This window comes from Colossoma macropomum, unplaced genomic scaffold (assembly GCF_904425465.1).
Source record: "Colossoma macropomum unplaced genomic scaffold, Colossoma_macropomum, whole genome shotgun sequence".
Lineage (NCBI taxonomy): Eukaryota > Metazoa > Chordata > Actinopteri > Characiformes > Serrasalmidae > Colossoma > Colossoma macropomum.
In genome coordinates this window covers 1,451,130-1,474,374 of record NW_023494792.1, presented here as the reverse complement: position 1 = coordinate 1,474,374, position 23,245 = coordinate 1,451,130, and the positions used below count along the sequence as shown (strand labels likewise).

At 41.4% G+C, this 23,245-nt stretch overlaps 2 protein-coding genes across 2 annotated transcripts in view; one reads left to right on the top strand and one right to left on the bottom strand.

Annotated features, from left to right (window-relative positions):
* The window catches only part of LOC118812820 (semaphorin-6C-like), a 47,050-nt gene extending 24,001 nt beyond the window's left edge, over nucleotides 1–23,049 (bottom strand). The window contains exon 1 of the mRNA XM_036577954.1: nucleotides 22,896–23,049. The gene's annotated coding sequence lies outside the window, so the exon portion shown is untranslated. The remainder of the gene's footprint in view (nucleotides 1–22,895) is intronic.
* LOC118812695 lies at nucleotides 6,039–12,562 on the top strand. Its single transcript, XM_036577811.1, has one exon. The coding sequence runs from the start codon at nucleotides 6,668–6,670 to the stop codon at nucleotides 12,560–12,562; it is 5,895 nt and encodes a 1,964-aa protein (XP_036433704.1). The 5' UTR covers nucleotides 6,039–6,667.
* Nucleotides 23,050–23,245: the final 196 nt, after the last annotated feature.

Genomic DNA, 23,245 nt, shown 5'->3' with positions numbered 1-23,245 from the left:
AATATGTTTGAGGACTTTGGTCAGAAAATTAAGACTAGGATTTTGGTTTTAGAGGCTGAGAATTAAGGTGTTCGCTAATATGAAGTTGCCAGACACAAACATCTCTCTTTTGTCTTTATTTTTTATTGGGGAAGATGTTAGCTCATGCAGTTACTTATGTACTCCATACTCTGACACAGACAGTATGTTGGACTGTAATCACCCGGGGCTGGTCACACCAACAGGGCTTATGCCTGGTTGCACATCTGAATGTAAGTCATCATAACTTTCTAGGCATAGCTTTAAACAATAACTTCAAACAAGTTAGTTCTTTACCTGTTGCTGCTGAACACTGCAACATACAACAACAGCAAACTTCACTATTCACTTTATATGAACGATATGTGTTTAACTACCCTGCGATGGACTGGTCACCTCTCCAGGGTGTATCCTGCCTTCCACCCAATGACTGCTGGGATAGGCTCCAGCTCCCCCCGTGAGAAGGATAAGCGGCTTAGAAGATGTGTGTGTGTGTGTGTGTGTGTGTGTGTGTGTGTGTGTGTGTGTGAGTGTGTGTTTGTGTGTGTGTGAATGTGTGAGTGTGTTTAGCTAACTACTTTAAAAACCATGAAAAAAGCAGAAAAACGAGATTAGAACATTTAAAAAGAGCTGGTGGCCATCTTGTGTGAAAAGTTCTTGTCCTGCATAATATAAGCAGAAGAAGAGCAAACCAACGTAGCAAGTGGTTACAACAGAAAAAGACTACAAACACATTTGTCCATAGCATAAAATAGAAAAATAGGATACTGGAATTGCTATATGCCAACGTTAAGGAGCCATACAGCTCTACTGCAGTTACTTCACTGGAAAACTCTGACTGTAACATGGTGCATCTGAGATCTCTGTATAAACAACTTGTACAGAGGCAACCAGTGGTGAGTCAGTTGGGCAGTGGTCAGCCGAGGATTTGGATGTCCTGAAGGGCTGCTTTGAAACAACTGACTGGGACATTATTTGTGAACACCATGCTGAAGAAATGGATTGTGTAACAGACCACATAAACTCCTGTGTGGACAAAGCTGTGCCTTCTACGAGCCACAAGATACGTCTTTTTAACTACATGTTTAACTACGTGTACTCACATAGCTATTGTCCATATGGAGGACTAAAGGTCCTACCCCCTAGGGGTAGTTAAGGGCTGATAAATCTCCAGTCACACATTTATCACTCTAGACTGGCATAGAAATATCATGTAAATGTGGGTAGTTGTAGAACTCTGGACACAAGTGTAAGTTAAATTTTGCAAAGATTACAAAACTTTTTTACTGACTTATAAAGCTCTAAATGGACTCACCCCTCAGTACCTGAGTGAACTTCTCTCATACTATGAACTACTTGTTTAATAAAAACCCACTTGTTCAGTGGAGCCTTTGGTAATTAGTTTTCCCTGTTAGATAAAAGGTGCAGATCTGGGGTTCATGGTCATAAAGTATTATGGTAAACTGGGAGCATTGGTGCTGTCGTCCCGCTGCCTCGCATGTTCACTCAGGTTTGCTCAGGGTTGGGATAGCTACTCCAAAATTTGTAGCTAGCTACAATTTAGCTACTTTCCCAGAAAATGTAGTGGCTACTTTTTAGCTACTTTTTGAAAAGTAGAGCACTACTTTATAGCTACTTTCAAAGCGCCACTGTCAGAATGTTTGTGAATCTCCACCTGACTCACCAAACAAGCCCAACTGACAGTGTGAACAAGACACTGCATTTAATCATGAGCCAGAAAGAAACTCACAATTGAAAAGCTGCAAATGTACAAAAAGATCACCAAAAAGTGAGTTTAAGTGTAACCAACAATCAAACTTATACAACCAACATCCAACAAAAAAAATAGTAAAGGCAAACTCAATCATTCCAGGTTTTTCCTAACAAAAATTAACAAAAATAACAAACCAACCAATACAAACCAAACAATTTTGTGCAAAGCATTGTCAACTGTTGAAATAAAACTGCTCCAATTTAAATATTTAAACAAGATCTGTACAGACATGACATTCAGAGTCCAGCAACACTTCAGCCTCAACATTTTTATCAGTGACCCTGACTCTGCGGAGTGCTATTAGTAATACTCTATTACAAAAATGTTTTTTCCACTTTAGCTAAGGCAGCAACATGCGGCTCGTTTACTGCCCTGTTACGGCTCCACGGCAGGACTAGATTTTTAGGTAAAATAACATAATCAGCTCTGCTGATCATTCTAATACAGTTTAACAATAAAAGATCTCAAACGCTGGAGTTAACGTATGACTGCTAACAGGGTCGTAACTAGGATCAGAATTTTTGTGAGGTCCACTTTGCAGAAATGTTACTCACATCTGATTGTGATTAAAATAACTACCAAATATGAGAATTACAGCAACATTAAGTTTCTCCTTTTGTTTTTTATTCAATCACTGCTCCTTTTTTAGTCATCTATAACTGTTACGCATCTTTTTCTTTCATTTGTTCCTTCTTTATCCCTCCGTAGCTGCTAATTTCTTAATGTTACTACATGATACTAACCCTTCAATATGCTGGTTAACAGTGAACTTTCTCATGTTTGTAGTCTGTTATGAGTAACACAATATAACGCAGAGCGGGCGGTTCAGTCTATGGTCGAGCCACAGCTGTGCTGAGGTCAGCAGAGAACCTCTCACTGCTCGTTGTGTCGTTTCATCGCTTTTAGAATCTCATAAATCCCTGAGAAACTTCTGAGGAGCTCGGAGTCCTGACGCTAGTTACAAACATCACACGCGCTGATTACTGAAGTGAATGTGGACAGCAACAATCAATAAGCGGAGATTGGAGGGTTGAGAAAATAATGCGGAGCTTGGCAGATTTTGATTGGCCATAATTCAGTCACAGCGCTCACTGAGAACAAATCAAATTTCATAGTAAAAATGAGGCATAATATTCTGTCCCAAGATTTTAGACAAACATCAATGATTTGGAGACGAATGGACTTATTTGCATTTATAATCACTCCAGCTGGTTTCCGGATGCAACGAGTTTAATCTGCAACGAGAAACTGTCAAACACTGAGTCGTGAAGTCAGCTTCTTGTTCGAATTCTCCCGTTCCACCTTAAATGGCACAGCAGTAACGTACGTTCTGGCGTCTCATGCACCATTTAAGGTGGAACAGGACAATTCAAGCAAGAAGCTGGTAAATGAGAATCTGACTTCAGTCTCGGAAAAAGTCAAAAGTTCAGAGACATTTTACATTTTAAAGTTTCTGACTGAGGAGCGAGAGAAGCAGCTTCAGCTGACCTGAAGCTTAAAGCAGGGTCTGCATTTTTGTTTATATTATGTTTTTAGCCTATTCTAGCACATCAGCACACACTGAGACTTATTTACAGCTAAGATGGTAAAACTGGATTTGAAACGCTTCGGTTGCGACCCCTGAGCTGAGCCTGTAAGGGGTGATCAGCGCGTGGGGGCAGCATGTGCCCGTTTGCTCGAGCCGTCTGCGGCTCAGTCAGGATTGCACAATCGCCACCAGCCCAGTTACGAACCGCGCTCTGTGGTTCAGATTTTGCACGGATCGCCTGAGGCCTGTAGTGAAATTGTAGCAAAAATTATCGCTATAGTTACACGAAAACGTGTAGGCGCTACAGCTACTAGCTACAAATATTTGTAGCTAACTACAAAAAGTAGCACGCTACTTAGCCACTCCCCCCATCCCTGGGTTTGCTGACGGTGGAGTGGAGGGGCGCTGACATCTCAGGGAGCCTCATGACTCTGTTACTTTTCTTGCGACAATGCCTGTTGCAAAAAGAGCATGGAGGATTTTTTCTTTCTTCTCTTCAGTTTTGGTATTGGTTTTGTTGGGAAAGTAATTTGGCATTTTAGTTACTTAGTTGTCTCTCCTGAGAAAGCTAGTTTTCCCTTGGCGTCCTTTGTTCTCTCTCTGTTTGCAAATTCAGTGGTGTAGTGGTAGAGTGCTCACACAGCACTGGTACAATCTCAATACCAAAGATCAAGTAAGCTTGTCTATGGTTATCTTAGGACACATATAAGAACAGCATTGGACCCCTTGCAGTTTGTCTGTCCCTCACTAGTGGGGGTTAAAGATACTGTGCCCTACCTGTTGCACAGAATTTACTCCTGGAGATGGCAAGGAGCACTGCGAGAGTCAAGTCCTCTCGCAGTGCCCCTCCTGCTGAGGGACAAGCTGAGTGCAACGCTGGTGGACACTGTCCTGGTATACTGGATCAACTACTTGACTGGCAGGCCCCAGTATGTGCAGCTACTGTCAGAGAAGACTGTAAGCAGTACAAGTGCTCCACAGGAGACTGTTCTTGCTCCCTTTCTTCATATCCCTGATTTCATGTGAGATGCTGAGATGGTGCCTACAAAAGTTCTAAGGAGACACTGTTATTGTGGGGTGTTCTAAGGAGCGGAGGGAGATGGAGTACAGGAGCCTAGTGAACAGATTTGAGGAAAAAGGAAGTTGTGGCGGACTTCCGGAAAATTAAATGGAAGGCAGTCTTAATAAGTAAGCTGATATGATTGATAAATGAAAATTTGGAATCAAAGATCTCACAGAGTACAAACAGTTTCTAATGGTTTTACATATATTCCATCAACATCAAAGCTTATATCAGAGTGGGTAGTAGTAAATGTTTTGGAGGCAACGTTTCTCCACATACTGTATAAATTTATTACATGTCACTCCACTGATAAACACCTAAAGTGTCTCTGGTAGAATAGATAGTCTGACTGTTCTGATTTCTCTGCAGACACGTCTGTCATTTTTAAATCAGTCTGTGTACAGTGTCAGTTACTTATTGCTAGACCAGTTGCTGTGACCAGATGGAGGCAGGGAGCAGTCTCATAAGCAATCACTGCCAATCAGCACCACCTGTGTGAGGTGCACTTAAGGAGAGCTCTCCCTGCACCCTGTGTTCAGTTTTGAGTCTGACATGCTGCAAGATGGTGTCTTTCTCTGGCTGCTAATTTGTGTTGTACCCTTAGTTTCTAAATCCATTCTTGAGTCTTCTGGCTAAAAGCAAAAGTATAAAAATAAAAGGTTTATGTAAAAAAGGGGGTTTTATTTGACTTTGGAGAACTGACTCCAAAAACACTATGCAGAGGGATCCAAATCAACTACTGTCTCTGTTGCTCACCTAATAAACTCTCGCCTTCTGGGGTCTGAAACGATGGTTGGGCAGCCACCTCATCATACTGTTCCATTCTCTAATGATAACAACACATTAGTTGATCTCTAAAAGTATATGTAGCCCAGTTGAAACTTTCGGTTCAGTTTATTTTATTTTTTGATTGAATTATCAGTTCAAATGTATATATTCACGTGTATCTAAAAGTTTGGTTATTTGATTAAGTATGTTTCTGAACTAACTCTTACTTCTTCCTTTTCTGAGCCTATAACATCTAATGGGGTATTGTCAGCCAAGCCGCAGGGTCAGTGGGCGGGACAATAGCAGTAGGGGGAACGAAAAAAGAAAAAACGAGGGAGAGACACACGAAAACGAGAGGAAAAAAGAGAGCAGGGAGACGGAGTGAACTAAATTGCGCTCATAGCTTATATGTGCGACCTAAAGTTTATTTTGTTCGAATGAACGACTGTCTGAACGTCCTGTGAGTACAGTCCAGCGCCGGGTTGGCGAATAGAGAGCCCGTGTAGGAGTTTGCACGCAGTTCGTCGAATGTTTAGAGTAAGAGCTTAGCTCGATAAGCTAACTCTGCTGCTCAAAGTATCGCCCATTGTATTGTTCATAAGTCAAGCTGCAGCAGGCTAACTCAGGCTGCTAAAGTGCACCCTAGCTCTATACTCCGTGTGTTTTTACGTTAACTAGCTCAGTAAACGTAATTCCCCTGTGGTGTGTGTATTGTCGTTGCCATCTCGAGTCTATCAGCCTACAGACTTTCCAGTTAGCGACTGGGGTGACCGGCAAAGCCCCAGTTTCCACTGGCTACGTTGGAGATCACTGCCCTGTGTGTCTGGCTGCTAAACTACGGATGCTCCGTTCCACCGCTGCAGAAAGAGGGAGCAAGAGAGAGAGAGAGAGATGCGGTAGAGAGACAGAGCCCGCAGAGGTAACTTCTGTTTTGTGTATTGCTCTTCGGAGTGAAGAGGCCAGTTGCATTATTTTTTTTCTCGGCCACTACGCACCCGAGCCACGTATCAGGCCTGCAACGAGAGGGGTAGAGAACTAGTTCATTTAACTAGTAGAGACTCTACTTAGAGCGAGCTGTGCGTGAGAGAGTGTGTGTGGGCCCATTTTTTGTTGTTTTGTTTTATTTGTTCAGGCCTTGCCAATACAAATATTTTAAAGTAAAATCTACAGTGTTGGATGTTTTCTATCTTGTGCATACTCAGATGTTGTTTGTTGGTACTATAATGGTGATAGGGTTCGCATTGAGTGTATAGTGTTAATTTAAAGTGCGGTCAGATACATTTACCAGTCACCTATCCTTAACCAAATCTAGAAGTTACTGAGTAACCCAGGGCCCCCAGCTTTATTTGATCATTTAAGTAACCACCTATCTACTGGGTACCTAGCTGGGGCGCTACACAAAATGGAGGCACCGCTGGGATTTGGTTAGGTTTTAGGGGTGTCGTGATAAATCTATGGCTTCATTGTTCAGCATCTGAGTTAAGCTAAGACAAAGCTAAGGAAATTGACAACCAAAATGGTAGAGCTTCATCGCTACTCACAGTATCAGGATATTCTGATAAATTGGTGTAGGGGGGAAGATTTGAAAGCGCAGCATGCTGTCCTCCTAATAGGGGTCCCAGAAGACCTTGCAGTTGGACAAATCGAAGATGTGTTGCACTCAGTGCGTTGCTGGGGCAGAGTGCGCATACGGGGCCGGTCATTTCATAAGGAGACGCAAAGTTTGCTGGTTCTGTGTGAATGCAGAGAGGAAATTGATGCAGACCGAGTACCCCCAAAAGTGATTCCACCCGATGGATCTGAGCCCTGGACAGTGGTCGTAGCTAAAAGAAAGGCTAAGGCTGCTGATGATTTTGCACACAAGCTAAATCAGCTACTCCAAGAGGAAGGCAAAACCATGGAAGACCTCCAGTGTTTGTATACGCCTGCTAGTTCACAATCACATACATCTGAGCCTCTCTTACGTACCATGAGTGAACTACTGAGTCAGTCTAGAGGTGTTCAACTGGAAGGACACAGCTACCGCAGACTCAGAACATTTTCTGGTACCCTTCCAACCCCTATGGGCGAGGAGATGTTAGACCCTTGGCTAGAACAAGCCTATATGATGATAGAGGAAAGTGAATGTTCCGAAAGAGAGAAGCGGCGGAGGATAGTGGAGAGCTTAAAGGGACCTGCGCTTGAGATAGTAAAGGCTGTGAGGTGCAGTGATCCTGATGCTAGCCCAGAAGCTTATCTTAACGCTCTGAATAGTGCTTTTGGAACCCCGGAGTCTGGTGAAGACCTATATTTCGCTTTCAGACTTTTGCACCAACGTCCAGGTGAAAAGTTATCCGACTTTTTAAGGAGACTGGAGCAAACTCTGTCCAAAGTAGTAAAGAAGGGAGGCATTTTAGATAAAGATAGAGACAGAGTGCGTATTGAACAGCTTTTGAGGGGAGCAGTGACTTCAGATCTTATGTTGGTACAGTTGAGACTGCGTGAGAGGAAAAGTAACCCACCCAGTTTTTTAGACTTACTTAGTGAGATACGCATTGAAGAGGAGTATCAAGCCTCTCGGCAGAAAGTAAATGCTACTGTAAGGCAGGTGCAGGCTGCAGGAAAAACAGAGGCCAAAGATTCTGAGGTCCAACGTCTGAGGACGGAGCTGAAGGAGTTGAAGACCCAGTTTACAGAACTAGCAAAAAGTGCCACCTCCTGTTCGACTGAGGAGGCTGAGCCAAGCCCAACTGTACCCGGTGTATCCGTGAGTTCTAGTCTTACCCCTGAAGTCACAGCATTGAGAAAACAAGTCAAGAGATTACAACACAAGGTGGAAGGGATGGGGAATAAGAGTGCTGAAATCTCAGCATCCTCACTGAAAGTTGCCTCAGCTGAACTTGTCACGTCAAACACTAAGCCTCATACCGTTAAAGATGCTGATGATTACTTCTGTTACAAATGTGGAGAAAATGGGCACATCGCCACCAAGTGTCAAGCTCCTGAAAATACACAGAAGGTGATCAGAAAATTGATTCGTTCACTTCGAAAAGCTCAAGAAATGAAGACAAAGGACAGTAGGTCTGCTGGCTTTTCATGCTCTGTTAGGAAGAGTGCTGTGGCAGTGAGGCAGCCGGGTGACTTTCCTAAAGGCTTGATTGGTCCTTCCTCTGTGGTAAAAGTGAAAGTAGACGGTAAACCCTGCAGTGCATTAATGGACAGTGGGTCCCAAGTGACCATAATTTTTGAGGATTGGTATCGTTCGTATTTGTCAAATGTGCCTATTCAGCCTGTGTCTGGTTTATCAGTATGGGGCCTAAGTGAATCCAGCTACCCATACTTGGGGTACGTTGTAGTAGATGTGCAGTTCCCCAAAGAGCTCATGAAAATCCAAGGAACTGTGACAGTTTTGGCCTTAGTCTGCCCAGGCCCAAAAAGTCCTGACCAAACACCCATTATAATAGGCACGAATGCTAATTTTTTCAAGAGATTAACAGAATTATGCAGGGACAAGGGTGGCACTGACATCTCCCGTGGGGTAGGAGAACAGCCCCATTGCACAGAAATAAAAGCGCTTGAGGAGGCTGTTGGGCAGGTGAAGTGGATGGGCCCTGGATCTCTGCTTATTCCACCTGCTTGTAGTCGCTGTGTATCAGGCGAGGTGACATTCAATCGGCCTTTGCGTAATGATGTACTAGTTTTGGAACCACCCACTGAGCCGTTACCATATGGGGTTTTGATACAGCCTGTAGCCATACCTGCCTCTGCTGTGGATGTTTCCAGGTTTTCAGTAGTCATGCAGAATGAGTCTATGAAGGAAGTGGGTATCCCTGTGGGAACTGTACTGGGACAGCTCTATGTTACTGATTCAGTGATGGTTCCACCCAATCCAGATGTCCCAAGAAACATGGACCCAAGGCTTATTCAATTTGGAGATTCCTCTGTTCCTGAGGAATGGAAGGAACGACTCAGAGAAAAGTTGTCCAAAAGAGCACAAGTTTTCTCTTTGGATGCCTGGGACGTGGGCTTAGCCCAAGGAGTGAAGCATCACATTAGGCTGAAAGACTCAAGACCATTTCGCGAGAGGTCCAGGCGGTTGGCACCAGCTGACATTGAAGATGTGAGGCATCATCTTCAGGAGTTACTAGCTGCTGGAATAATTAAGGAATCACGCAGTCCGTACGCTTCGCCAATTGTGATTGCTCGAAAGAAAAATGGCAGTGTGAGAATGTGCATTGATTATCGCACTCTGAATAACAGAACAATACCCGATCAGTACACCACCCCAAAAATTGACGATGCCCTAGACTGCCTGGCGGGAAGCAAGTGGTTCTCTGTTCTTGACCTTCGCAGTGGCTATTATCAAATTGCCATGGCTGAGGGAGATAAAGAAAAAACAGCCTTCATATGTCCGCTAGGGTTTTATCAGTTTGAACGGATGCCGCAAGGGATCATGGGAGCCCCAGCTACATTTCAACGCCTAATGGAAAAGGCTGTGGGTGACATGAACCTGCTTGAGGTGCTTGTGTACCTGGATGATCTGATAGTCTTTGGAAAGACTCTGGAGGAGCACGAGGAACGACTCTTGAAAGTTCTGGACAGGTTAGAAGAGGTGGGACTTAAAATATCGCTGGACAAGTGCCAGTTTTGCCAGTCTAAAGTGAAATACATTGGCCATATTGTTTCAGCCAGTGGTATAGCTACCGATCCAGCGAAAGTGGAGGCAGTCACAAACTGGCCACAACCCACCAATCTGAAGTCTCTAAGGTCCTTCCTCGGTTTTTGTGGCTATTATAGGCGCTTTATAGCAGAGTATTCATCGATTGTCAAACCTCTAACAGACTTGACCAAAGGATATGCTCCACGCCAGAAAACAAGAAAGGCTCCTCAGGAAAGAACTCAGTCATACTACAAGGAATCTGACCCTTTCGGAGAGAGGTGGACTGATGAGTGCACAATAGCTTTCCAACAGATTATCCACTGTCTCACACATGCTCCTCTCTTAGCTTTTGCTGACCCCCAAAAGCCTTATGTCCTGCATGTGGATGCGAGTCTCAGAGGGCTCGGGGCAGTACTCTATCAAGAGCATCCTGAGGGTCTGAAACCCGTTGCATTTGCCAGCCGTGGCCTAAGTACATCCGAACGAAACTATCACATTCACCAGTTAGAATTCTTGGCTCTTAAGTGGGCTGTGGTCGATAAGTTTCACGACTACTTGTACGGGGCAAAGTTTGTTGTTAGGACTGACAACAATCCCCTTACATATGTATTGACCACGGCAAAGCTTAATGCGACGGGACATAGATGGCTGGCTAGCCTAGCACAGTATGACTTTGACGTTCAGTATCGTCCGGGAAAGACGAACGTGGATGCCGATTTGTTATCGCGGAACAAGGAGGGTGTCACAACTGAAGAATGGAAGGTAATACCCCGTTCAGAGGTGAGAGCACTTTCACAGGGAGTGTGTGTGGGAAAGACATCTCGAACACCAGTGCGATTTGCTGATCAGTTAGGAGTCTGGGCAGAAGGACTCCCAGATGCCTATGTCTTCCCTACACACCTTGAAGTAGGTCAGATGAAACAACTCACCAAGGAAGACTTAAAAAGAGCGCAGTCTGAGGATCCAGTGATTCATAAGGTGAAAGAATCCCTGAGGACAGGTCACTGGCCAACTGAGTGGAGTAAGAAAGATCCTGCTATGTCATTGAGGAGACGAGAGAGTGGAAAATTGGTAGTTAAGGACGGACTTCTCCACCGAGTCATCGAGAGAGGGTCAGAGACACACTCAGCTCAGTTAGTGCTGCCTGAAGTGTACAGACTTACTGTAATGAAATCGTTGCATGATGATTTAGGACACTTGGGGACGGAAAGAGCGGTGGAACTGCTAAGGAAGCGGTTCTATTGGCCAAAAATGGCTTATGATATCGAGCAGTACATTAAAAGCTGTGGGGAGTGCATTGCCCGGAAAAGTCCAAGTCCACGAGTTGCCCCTTTAAATCAGATTGTCAGTAGCGGGCCTATGGAGCTGGTGTGTCTAGACTTTCTGTCGCTAGAGCCAGATAGCTCAGGGACTGCCAATATTTTGGTGGTCACTGATCATTTTAGTAGATACGCCCAGGCGTATCCCACCCGAGATCAGAAGGCACTTACGGTTGCCAAGGTTTTAATTGAGAAATATTTTGTCAACTATGGCTTACCCGCACGTCTTCACTCCGATCAAGGACGTGACTTTGAAAGTCGGGTCATACGGGAACTGTTGCAGATGATGGGAATAAGGAAGTCTAGGACGACTCCTTATCATCCTCAAGGAGACCCACAGCCAGAACGGTTTAACCGAACTTTGTTATCTATGCTTGGAACGCTCCCGGCAGCAAAGAAACAAAATTGGAGCCGATATGTATGCCAACTTGTGCATGCATATAATTGCACCAAAAGTGACGTCACGGGCTACAGCCCCTATTTTCTGATGTTTGGAAGGGAAGCTCGGTTACCGGTTGATGTGTGTTTTGGAACTTCCCCTGACGGTGAGAGTGAGGCAACATACACGCAGTATGTTAACAGGCTGAGACGTGATCTGCAAAAGGCTTATCAGTTAGCTTTGCAGGCGGCTGACCACAGACACAAGCGAAACAAAGCGGCTTATGACAAGCTTGTACGTCATCAAGTCTTGAAAGAAGGTGACAGGGTACTAGTTAAAAATCTTGGATTGCCCGGCAAACACAAGCTGCAAAGTCGGTGGAATCCACTGCCCTATGTAGTAATGGGGAGAATCTCTGATTTACCTGTATACAGAGTGAAGCCAGAGAGTGGTCTGGGTAGTGTAAGGACTCTTCATAGAGACCACCTCTTGGCAATTGGAGAATGGGTGCGTATGCCATCTTCTACTAGTACAGTGCCTGTGTCTCAAAGACCCCAGACTCGCCGTAAGCGAGCAAGACCAGGCATGCAGATGCATAGGGAAGACGCTGTCGAGGAGGGCCAGCGCTATGCAGAATCCCAAACAAATGATTCAGATGAGGATATGGACATACAGTATACGTTGTTGAGAGATGAGACAAGTGAGAGAACTCTTCAAGTCGACGAACCTAGAGAAAGAGAGTCCAGTTGGATTGAGAGTCCTGAGAGTGGAGAGATCCATCAAGAGGAAACAGAGGAGAATGACTCTGTTGAAAGTGAAATTGTAGTAGAGATGCAAGATGATGGGGAAGACCCTGTTGAATTGCTGCAAGAGTATGGTGCTCAAGAAGATGTGGGACAAGATAAGACACTGGTTGCTAAAGAGACCCTGAATAGTACCAGTGATCCCAGTGTCAAGGACCATGCAAAAAGGAAAGTGAAACCAGTGATACGGCTCACTTACGAACAGCCTGGGAAATCCAGTGATCAGCTCATGACTATTGTACATCGTGGAATAGTGATTAGGTTGGGATAAGTTCATGGGAAATATTCAGGCTACTAGTGTCCAAGGTCTTATGGGGACATCCAGACCATTTAAAGGGGGGAGGGTGTAGCCCAGTTGAAACTTTCGGTTCAGTTTATTTTATTTTTTGATTGAATTATCAGTTCAAATGTATATATTCACGTGTATCTAAAAGTTTGGTTATTTGATTAAGTATGTTTCTGAACTAACTCTTACTTCTTCCTTTTCTGAGCCTATAACATCTAATGGGGTATTGTCAGCCAAGCCGCAGGGTCAGTGGGCGGGACAATAGCAGTAGGGGGAACGAAAAAAGAAAAAACGAGGGAGAGACACACGAAAACGAGAGGAAAAAAGAGAGCAGGGAGACGGAGTGAACTAAATGGCGCTCATAGCTTATATGTGCGACCTAAAGTTTATTTTGTTCGAATGAACGACTGTCTGAACGTCCTGTGAGTACAGTCCAGCGCCGGGTTGGCGAATAGAGAGCCCGTGTAGGAGTTTGCACGCAGTTCGTCGAATGTTTAGAGTAAGAGCTTAGCTCGATAAGCTAACTCTGCTGCTCAAAGTATCGCCCATTGTATTGTTCATAAGTCAAGCTGCAGCAGGCTAACTCAGGCTGCTAAAGTGCACCCTAGCTCTATACTCCGTGTGTTTTTACGTTAACTAGCTCAGTAAACGTAATTCCCCTGTGGTGTGTGTATTGTCGTTGCCATCTCGAGTCTATCAGCCTACAGACTTTCCAGTTAGCGACTGGGGTGACCGGCAAAGCCCCAGTTTCCACTGGCTACGTTGGAGATCACTGCCCTGTGTGTCTGGCTGCTAAACTACGGATGCTCCGTTCCACCGCTGCAGAAAGAGGGAGCAAGAGAGAGAGAGAGAGATGCGGTAGAGAGACAGAGCCCGCAGAGGTAACTTCTGTTTTGTGTATTGCTCTTCGGAGTGAAGAGGCCAGTTGCATTATTTTTTTTCTCGGCCACTACGCACCCGAGCCACGTATCAGGCCTGCAACGAGAGGGGTAGAGAACTAGTTCATTTAACTAGTAGAGACTCTACTTAGAGCGAGCTGTGCGTGAGAGAGTGTGTGTGGGCCCATTTTTTGTTGTTTTGTTTTATTTGTTCAGGCCTTGCCAATACAAATATTTTAAAGTAAAATCTACAGTGTTGGATGTTTTCTATCTTGTGCATACTCAGATGTTGTTTGTTGGTACTATAATGGTGATAGGGTTCGCATTGAGTGTATAGTGTTAATTTAAAGTGCGGTCAGATACATTTACCAGTCACCTATCCTTAACCAAATCTAGAAGTTACTGAGTAACCCAGGGCCCCCAGCTTTATTTGATCATTTAAGTAACCACCTATCTACTGGGTACCTAGCTGGGGCGCTACATATATGAAAAATGACAATGAGAACATAACACATTTGCAAAAGGATACTTCTGTGTTGTAGTGATAAAGGAAAAACATATTATCCTTTACCCATTATTATTTCACACAGCACTTATTATTTGACCCTTTATTAATTTACACATTATCCATGATTGGTACAATCATTAATTATTTTGTTGTATGAGTAAACTGAGATCCTCCAAGTGATTCAGAGACTTAGGATAAAACTATTCAGTCTGAGGAAAGATGGTAATAATGCAGCAGACGGTGGCGTTTTAGAGGAGGATCAAAGGCTGAACTCCCACTGATAAATAATCCTCAGATCATCTCTCACAGAGAGGCTCAGCTACAGCTCACACAGAGAAGCCCCCCGCAGAACTGAACCCCTGCCCCAACTCCCCCTGGTCTTCAGAGCACAGGATTATTCCACATGGGTGGTCAGATGAACACTGACAGATGGGACATGTGGTCTCCACAATCAAGACAAACAAGATTTTATACTTATTGTCTCAGTATTTAAGAGTGGTGCATTGATTTTCCATGTTCACCAGAGGACTCTGTGTGCAAAACGTTAATCTGAACATGGTTACAGAAGAAGCACTAGATGGTCAAACTCGCAGATATACATCCACAGATGCCAGTTTGTCTATTCTCAGTTGTAGTGATATGTATGCACATCCGTCATGTAGGAGCAGTCAGGATCTGCTTGTGCACAGACGTGTGTTGGGAGATGACTTTAATGGTCATATTAGCCATGACTTCCATATTACTCAACTGATTTTCACCTTTTTTGTATTGTTATGATGGTGAAACATAAAAACGTAAAAAGACATGGCACTACATTTGTAATGTGCCTCGATTTCCAACAGCTGTCTATACAAGACCTGTCAAAATTGAAATAAAGAAGCTGATATAGGCAGTGAATTAATAGATTTACATTTATCTGATGCTTTATAATTTGTGTTTCCTCCTTGTCAAATACTACAAGACTGTGGGATATCTTACCTCAGCTATGCAGATGATACTCGTCTATGTGGCCTTCTCCCCAAACAACTATGGTCCCTGTAAGATCCTTGAGCTCATCATTAACTAGATGGGACACCAACTTTCTGCAGGTTAATAAAGATAAAACAAACTGAACACTGTCGTCCATCTCTAATCACAAATGGTATATTAATCTCTCATGAATTCTTTTTTAAAGAAGGTGGAAAATGAATACTTTGGAAATTAGTTACAGGGCTCAGACTTCAATGGGACAAACCTTTTTTTCTACACTCTTCTATCAGTGACAGAATGAGGAATAAAGAAGGTCAATGCGTCTAATAATATATGATGAATGTCTGCGTGCATACTTCATACAGTAAAGCAACACAGTGAAGTTTTGTGTGAACTGCCTACACAAGCCAGTATTCAGCCAATGAGCTTCAAACCCGCATAAATAAAAACAGCAGCTATAGATACGGCGCTGCTATTGCTGTATGGTGAAGAGAAACTGAAAGAGGAGAGAAAGAAGAATGTAGGCAAAGGGAAAGAGAGGAATCGTAGAGGAACTGGTCTGTATGATGTATATGTGACCCTGTTGTCGTTCAAGCTTCATTCTAGGACCAACTAAAGCTCTGGTTTACACCTCCCACCATATTCACCATTTCAAAATCCACATTAAGGAGTTCATTTTTGATTTCTGAAGGTCTGTGTGCACAGTCCACTCTGCTTCATGGAGGAGGCATTTAGGAACATCACAATCAGGAACTAGCAGGACAGAGGAACACATCCTAGAAGATGGTACAGGACTTTAGAACACTGATTGGCTAAGCAGCTCACTGTATGTGCTGTAGATCACTTTTTTGTGTGTCCAAATGGAGATTTATGTATTTGTCTATTTATTTTTACACACATTTTAAATTAGCCTTCGTTTGTCTGTTCTGAGGTTTTTTTTTATATATATATTCCTGAACGTGTGGTGTATATTATGTTTCACAATTTGTTTTCTTGTTTTTTTTTAATAAACACTAAAACAGAAACAATAAAGCAACTGTTTTTTTTCATTAAATCTACATGGTTTGTTTTCATTGTGTCTAGTTTGCAAGTCTGCTTTTTTCTGTAGTCCAAAAATGGCAGCAAACTCACTCAGACCCCTGCATTCTCAATTGCCTTTGGTGTCCCTAGCAAAGTCATTTGTTTCATACAAATATTGATATCCATGTATGAATATATAGGATTATCGTCCCTTTAAAATACATTTTACACCATTTTCTTTGTTGTGGATATGGGGATTTTTTACGTCTGCGGTGCTGCATAGTTAAGTTCAGTCACTCTGTTAAGGGGCTAAATAATGAAATGAGTTTGTTAATAATTTAGACGTTTTTATTTTTCATTTTGACATTCTCCTGAAATTAATCAACTATTTTAAGCATGTCCAAGAATCACTGACCATCATGTCATTTTGGAATAAATGCCTCTTTAAGAAGGTGACCTTTGACATCTGTGACATCACAATCTTCATACGGCTTTATCTTCCATGGATTGAAGACACTTTCTTGTTCAGTCAGTGTATACATTCATTTCCGTTCAATATTTCTCACATTGACTCGGCTCAGTATGGAGACAATCTTATGATGTGCACCCTGTCCTGGTGAAATATCAAGTTAATAAAAATAATTTTAGAACATCAAAATATTAGTGATGGCAAACTGAAGCTTTGTGAAGCACTGAAGCTTCCCTCTTTACTGTTTTGTAAAAAGGTTCATTACTCGAACCTTCATGACACGCTTCATGACAAGTGCTTTGTGTATCTGGTGGACAAGGATTTTTTTATATACAGATTTTAAAACTGTGTCCATCGCATTGAAACCGTGATGTTTGAGGGTTGAGCAGAATGCTTAGTGGCGGCCGAATAACGGAATGCATTCTAAACAGTAATGTATTCAGAATAAATTCAGAACACACCCAGAGCACATCTTGATGAGGCACATTGGAAAAATGACTCTGTTGTAATTATTATTACATTCATTCTGTTGCTGGTTGGCATTTATTGTTATGTAATTATTCTGTTAATCTATCTACAATTATAAAGTTCTAAAATGTTTTGACAAATTCCTGAGCCGAGCTTTTAATAACCTACTTATATTTGTCACAGCCCATTATCTATTTTAGGACTATTCTTTTTTCTTTATTTTTGTAATAGTTTTCTTATAAAATACTCTAATTTATTTGATGGTTCAAAAAGTTCACAAACTACAGAACACACTCTTTGGTACGCTGGTTCCATTCTTCTCACTATTTGTTTCGTGTCAGTTCGTTTTCTCTCTCTCTCTCTCTCTCTCTCTCTCTCTCTCTCTATCTCTCTCCCTCTCTCTCTGCTACTGTTGAATCACTCCCTGTATCAGTCTTGTAGTTGTGTGCTGAAACAAAGCTTCAGACTGAAGGAATTCATTGTTGTGTAATGTGTTTAGTGCTGTTATACATTATTATATGCAGTATTGTGCGTGCAGGGGCTGTCATTTGTCCTGTATAAGCTGGGTCTAATCTTGGCATCAGTCCAGCCATAAAACTGTGTCAGGCCATTGTCTTACGGGCTGGCTAGGTGTCTGGTACCTGCGTGCAAACGAATACACTTCACTTCTCCAGACATCAGGCTGGTTCCCCTGGTTAAGTTGGGGTTTGGATTCAAGACGTCAGTGGTCACATGATCACTGTAGAATAAATCAAGCATCGAGACAGCTGCCGTTTTTGTGATACATGCCTCAAAGCTACAGGTTTGAGGGTGACATCACTACAAAATATATCTTTAAAACAAAGGTCATCTTGAATATTTCAACGTTTGCACCTGTAGGTCTACCAAGTGTTTATCAAATGCTAACTTTGCTAAAATTGTCTTTGTGGACGTATGCATGATAGCGGTCAACATATACATGCTTTTTCTTTGTTTACGTCTTGGTGTTTTATAAATAAATTAGTAGTTTCTACTAACACAGCTATAAAACTATTGATTAAAGAGCCAAACTGTTTTTACAAGGTTTTGAAACACACTGGAACAAAAGGCAGTTAGTCAGCATGACCAGAACACAGACACAATTAGCCACTCACATCCAAAGTCACTCTCTGCTGTCAAATATAAGCTCAGCTATTTATTACAGACGCAGCATTAATGAACCTACAGCCTATTTTGTAAATATGAAACAATTTCATCCATCCTGTCACATCCTTGTCCCATCATTTTCATGATCTATTAAAACCTATTTAAGATTTACTAAAATAAATCAGTAATTCTTCACAAGTAAACAAACCATTCCAACTGATTTAGTGTACTTAACAGTAGATCACGCCATTTTATTGTAATTATTTTCAAAGATATTTCTGTTACTAATTGCTTGAGGTAAAAAAAAATGATAAACTTATTTTATAACAAAATCTAAAATTCAAAAAGATTTTGAAGAGTCTTAAGAATTATGGTTGATGAAGGGACACAATATCTCTGAAAATGACTCTGTAGTTTATAATATTTGATGACACATATTTGTCCATGACAGGGTGGACACAGCTTGTAGTTGGATCACAAAATGCAAAAAAAAATAGTGTTTTTTGTGGGCAGCCCTATCCACAGTGCCCAGGAAGCAGTTGGGGGTTAGGTGCCTTGCTCAAGGGCACCTCAGTCATGTCCTGTCGTCTCAGGGGATCAAACTGGCAGGACTGTTCCCTAACCTCCAGCCCACGACTGCCCTGCTGTGAGAATGCTCATGGTTTTGTAGCCAGAGGATTCTTTTGCTCTCAATATGGGAAAATTTGCTAAATGTGTGTTTGGAGAACATCTATATGAGCACTTAAGAACACATTTTAGAATCTTCTGGAATGTATTCTCCATTCCTGGCAGTTCTTGTCTCTGATGTTTCTAAATGCATCCTCCATACTCTGAAGTGGAGTGACCTGTTCGTGAGGACCAGGTGCTGATAGACCTTCCATAATCAGGACAGAAAACACTGCTCTTGGATTTAGAAATGGTGAATATGGGGGGAGGTGTAAATCAGAGCTTTAGTTGGTAGAACGACAACAGGGTCACACATACACAACACAGACCAGAGACTGTTTCTCTACTATTCCTCTCCTTCCCTTTCCCTACACTCCTTTCTCTCTTCTTTCAGATTCTCTTCATCACGCAGCAATAGCAGTGCTCTACCTGTAGCAGCTGTTTTGTATTTATGTGTCTGTTGCAGGTTTGAAACTCACAGGCTGGCTAGTGTAGCCATTTCAGACATTATACACTATGAGACACTCAAATCTCAGCCTATTTGCATTCCATTCTGATATTTATGGTAAATGGCATTTTGCCTTTATTTTTGTCTTATTCAGTCACGGATACAGGAATAACTCTAATATTTGTCCCATTGAAGTCAGAGCTCTGTAATCAATTTATGATGAGGTAATTTATCACAGCATAACTAAGATTAATGTGTAGAAATGTATGAAAAACACTCATTAAGAATGTCTGTGATGCAATACCCCCCATGGTAAAATAGACAACATAATTTAATAAGAAAAATCTCTTACCCATCTAAAACAATACACTACACCTTTGTGCAAATTATATGTAAACTAGATCATACATAATTACTGATCACTTTCTAATCTAACCCTTAGTTTCTGAGGTAAATCTATTTAAGATCAGTTTATTTGGATAAAGTCCTACAGACTAAAGTGTTTTGTGCCCTAGAAGCCTCTCACCATTCTTAGTGGTTTTTAAATTTTTTTTCCCTTTTTTTAATTAATGAATATAATTCCCTCTGTATATGGTTATATACAAGACCCATCATGCTAAATATGAAGGTTGCGTGTTACATGTTTTTATTCTTACCATGATGGTGTTTTGTGTTTATGTTTCAGTATCAGTTCAGCCTGGAGCTATGAAAGCTAACAGAAATATGCATTAAGCTTTTAGAGTCAGAAACGAGTGACTCTAGTCTTGTCTAAATCATTCATTTATTATTGAACAAGATCTATTTGATAGAATAGAGTTGTTTACACTGATGCTTATACATGACACAAAGAAGAACATTTGAGCTAGAACAGTTAACCTAGCTAATTCAAGCGTGAGCAGGACTTGGAAAAAGTGTATTCTCAAACAATTTAACAGTACAATGTCTGGTAGGCTAGATTGGAGATGGACATAAACAAGTCCTAATCTAAGTCACAGCATCCTTCTCAGGAAAAAAGCCACAGGCCTCACAGAAACACAAAAGCAGAACTATTATTCCTAATTGTTAGAAACATGTTTTTAAGTATTCTATATAAAAAAAAACTCCTTTGATAAAGGGAGATCATCTACATCCCTTCAAACTTATTTCCAAACGTATGCATTTTCTGCCTTCATCTTTGGAAAAGATTTCATGAGATTATCATGAAATATGTGATCAGTGATGTAGAAATGTGTTCTGCCAAAAAAAAAAAAAGTGTAAGCAGTTTGTTTTGAGAGATTAATGCAGTGAGACATGTTTTCCACACCGACTCAAGTAAAAACACATTAGCTTCAGATATTCTGAATTTCATACCAACATACAGTAACAGTCTGTAAGCAAAACTATGAGACTTGAATTGTATTATCTATAGAAAAAAAAAACATTTTCACACACTGTTTGTGAACAGACTGTAAGGTCTTTATCCAGCTGATCAAAGCATTGTTTTGGCAAGCTTATTCCATCACAGATGGCCAGACAAAATCCACTCCTAAATCCATCTGCAGGCAAGAAACGGATTAAACCAAAAGGCAAGTCCTGCTGGGAGCTCAGTCTGAGTAGTAGGCCATGTCACTCACATTTACACTGCAGTTAATCTCTCAGTGGCCTTTTTTGAATATTCATATAATGTGTGATGTTTTTCTTTCCCACAATCTGGAACTTGTACATGTTTACACAAAACCTGAACAATATAAACGATAACCAAAACAACAAACAAACACTTATTTAGACAGATTTATTATCACAAAAATTCCAAAAATAGCATCCCCTTAAACACTTTCTAAGAACTTAATCTGAATTTATTTTTGTTTGGGTCTTATTTGACTTTATACTATTTTTGTGAACTTGCTATTTTAATATAATCGAATTATTTTGCATATTAGCTATATATATAAGGACTAATTTGATCATGAAGCACACTACGTAATACCATACAGATTATACTGCATAATATACACTACCAAACAGATTATACAGCACACTATGGACTACCATACAGATTATACAGCACACTGTGGACTACCATACAGATTATACAGCACACTGTGGACTACCATACAGATTATATAGCACACTGTGGACTACCATACAGATTTATACAGCACACTGTGGACTACCATACAGATTATATAGCACACTATAGACTACCATACAGATTATACAGCACACTGTGGACTACCATACAGATTATACAGCACACTATAGACTACCATACAGATTATATAGCACACTGTGGACTACCATACAGATTATATAGCACACTATAGACTACCATACAGATTATACAGCACACTGTGGACTACCATACAGATTATATAGCACACTATAGACTACCATACAGATTATACAGCACACTGTGGACTACCATACAGATTATACAGCACACTATAGACTACCATACAGATTATACAGCACACTGTGGACTACCATACAGATTATACAGCACACTATAGACTACCATACGGATTTATACAGCACACTGTGGACTACCATACAGATTATACAGCACACTATAGACTACCATACAGATTATACAGCACACTGTGGACTACCATACAGATTATACAGCACACTATAGACTACCATACAGATTATACAGCACACTGTGGACTACCATACAGATTTATACAGCACACTGTGGACTACCATACAGATTATACAGCACACTATAGACTACCATACAGATTATATAGCACACTGTGGACTACCATACAGATTATACAGCACACTGTGGACTACCATACAGATTATATAGCACACTGTGGACTACCATACAGATTTATACAGCACACTATAGACTACCATACAGATTATATAGCACACTGTGGACTACCATACAGATTTATACAGCACACTGTGGACTACCATACAGATTATACAGCACACTATAGACTACCATACAGATTATACAGCACACTATAGACTACCATACAGATTTATACAGCACACTATGGACTACCATACAGATTATACAGCACACTATAGACTACCATACGGATTATACAGCACACTATAGACTACCATACAGATTATACAGCACACTATAGACTACCATACAGATTATACCGCACACTGTGGACTACCATACAGATTATACAGCACACTATAGACTACCATACGGATTTATACAGCACACTATAGACTACCATACAGATTATACAGCACACTATAGACTACCATACAGATTATACAGCACACTATAGACTACCATACGGATTATACAGCACACTATAGACTACCATACAGATTATACAGCACACTATGGACTACCATACAGATTATACAGCACACTATAGACTACCATACATCTTATATAGCACACTGTGGACTACCATACAGATTATATAGCACACTATGGACTACCATACAGATTATACCGCACACTATAGACTACCATACAGATTATACAGCACACTATAGACTACCCTAGTGATTACATAACACATCATAGAATACCATAAAATAATTAATATAAATATGTGGTGTAGATTCCAGGCAGTTAAGGAAGAGGAGGATGGAGGATGCTCTCACGATTAGCCTCGATCATTTACCAAAAAAATTAAAAAGTGAAGAGTCTAACTGACAAGGACTACAGCAGAAATAGTAAACGTATACCGAAACAGCAGCTTCACCACGATCTCATTTTCCACTCAGCTTCAGCCCAAACAGCTGGAGCAAAGTTAGACTTGTGAGGCTTTCAATAAAATCGTTGTGTGGAGGATAAACTGTACCTTTTATCTCAGTTTTTGTCTGTTCTTCTTTGCTGTTTGTCTGCTGTGTACAGTCCTCACGATAATCCAGTTCTCCTCAGCAGAAACTCACTCCTGCTCTTTCAGGATTTTCTCCTTGGCCAAGAACAATAGAAGCTCTGCTGTGCCCTGCTGCTCTCCCCAATCACACCCCCTGCATTTTTGCATAAGCTGACCACTTGAACCGGAGTATGGTTAGCACCCCTCCCACTACATTAGACAAATTAAAAACAATCTGTGCACTACGCATTGATGGTTGAATATCAAAAACATGGAAAGACTTTATTTGAAAAGGCCACTGTAAATGCTTAGTAGATGCTTAACTTGCAGTT

What these genes read in the sequence shown, in the direction of transcription:
- LOC118812695 (XM_036577811.1), top strand. Translation starts at nt 6,668, where the DNA reads ATGGTAGAGCTTCATCGCTACTCACAGTATCAGGATATTCTGATAAAT.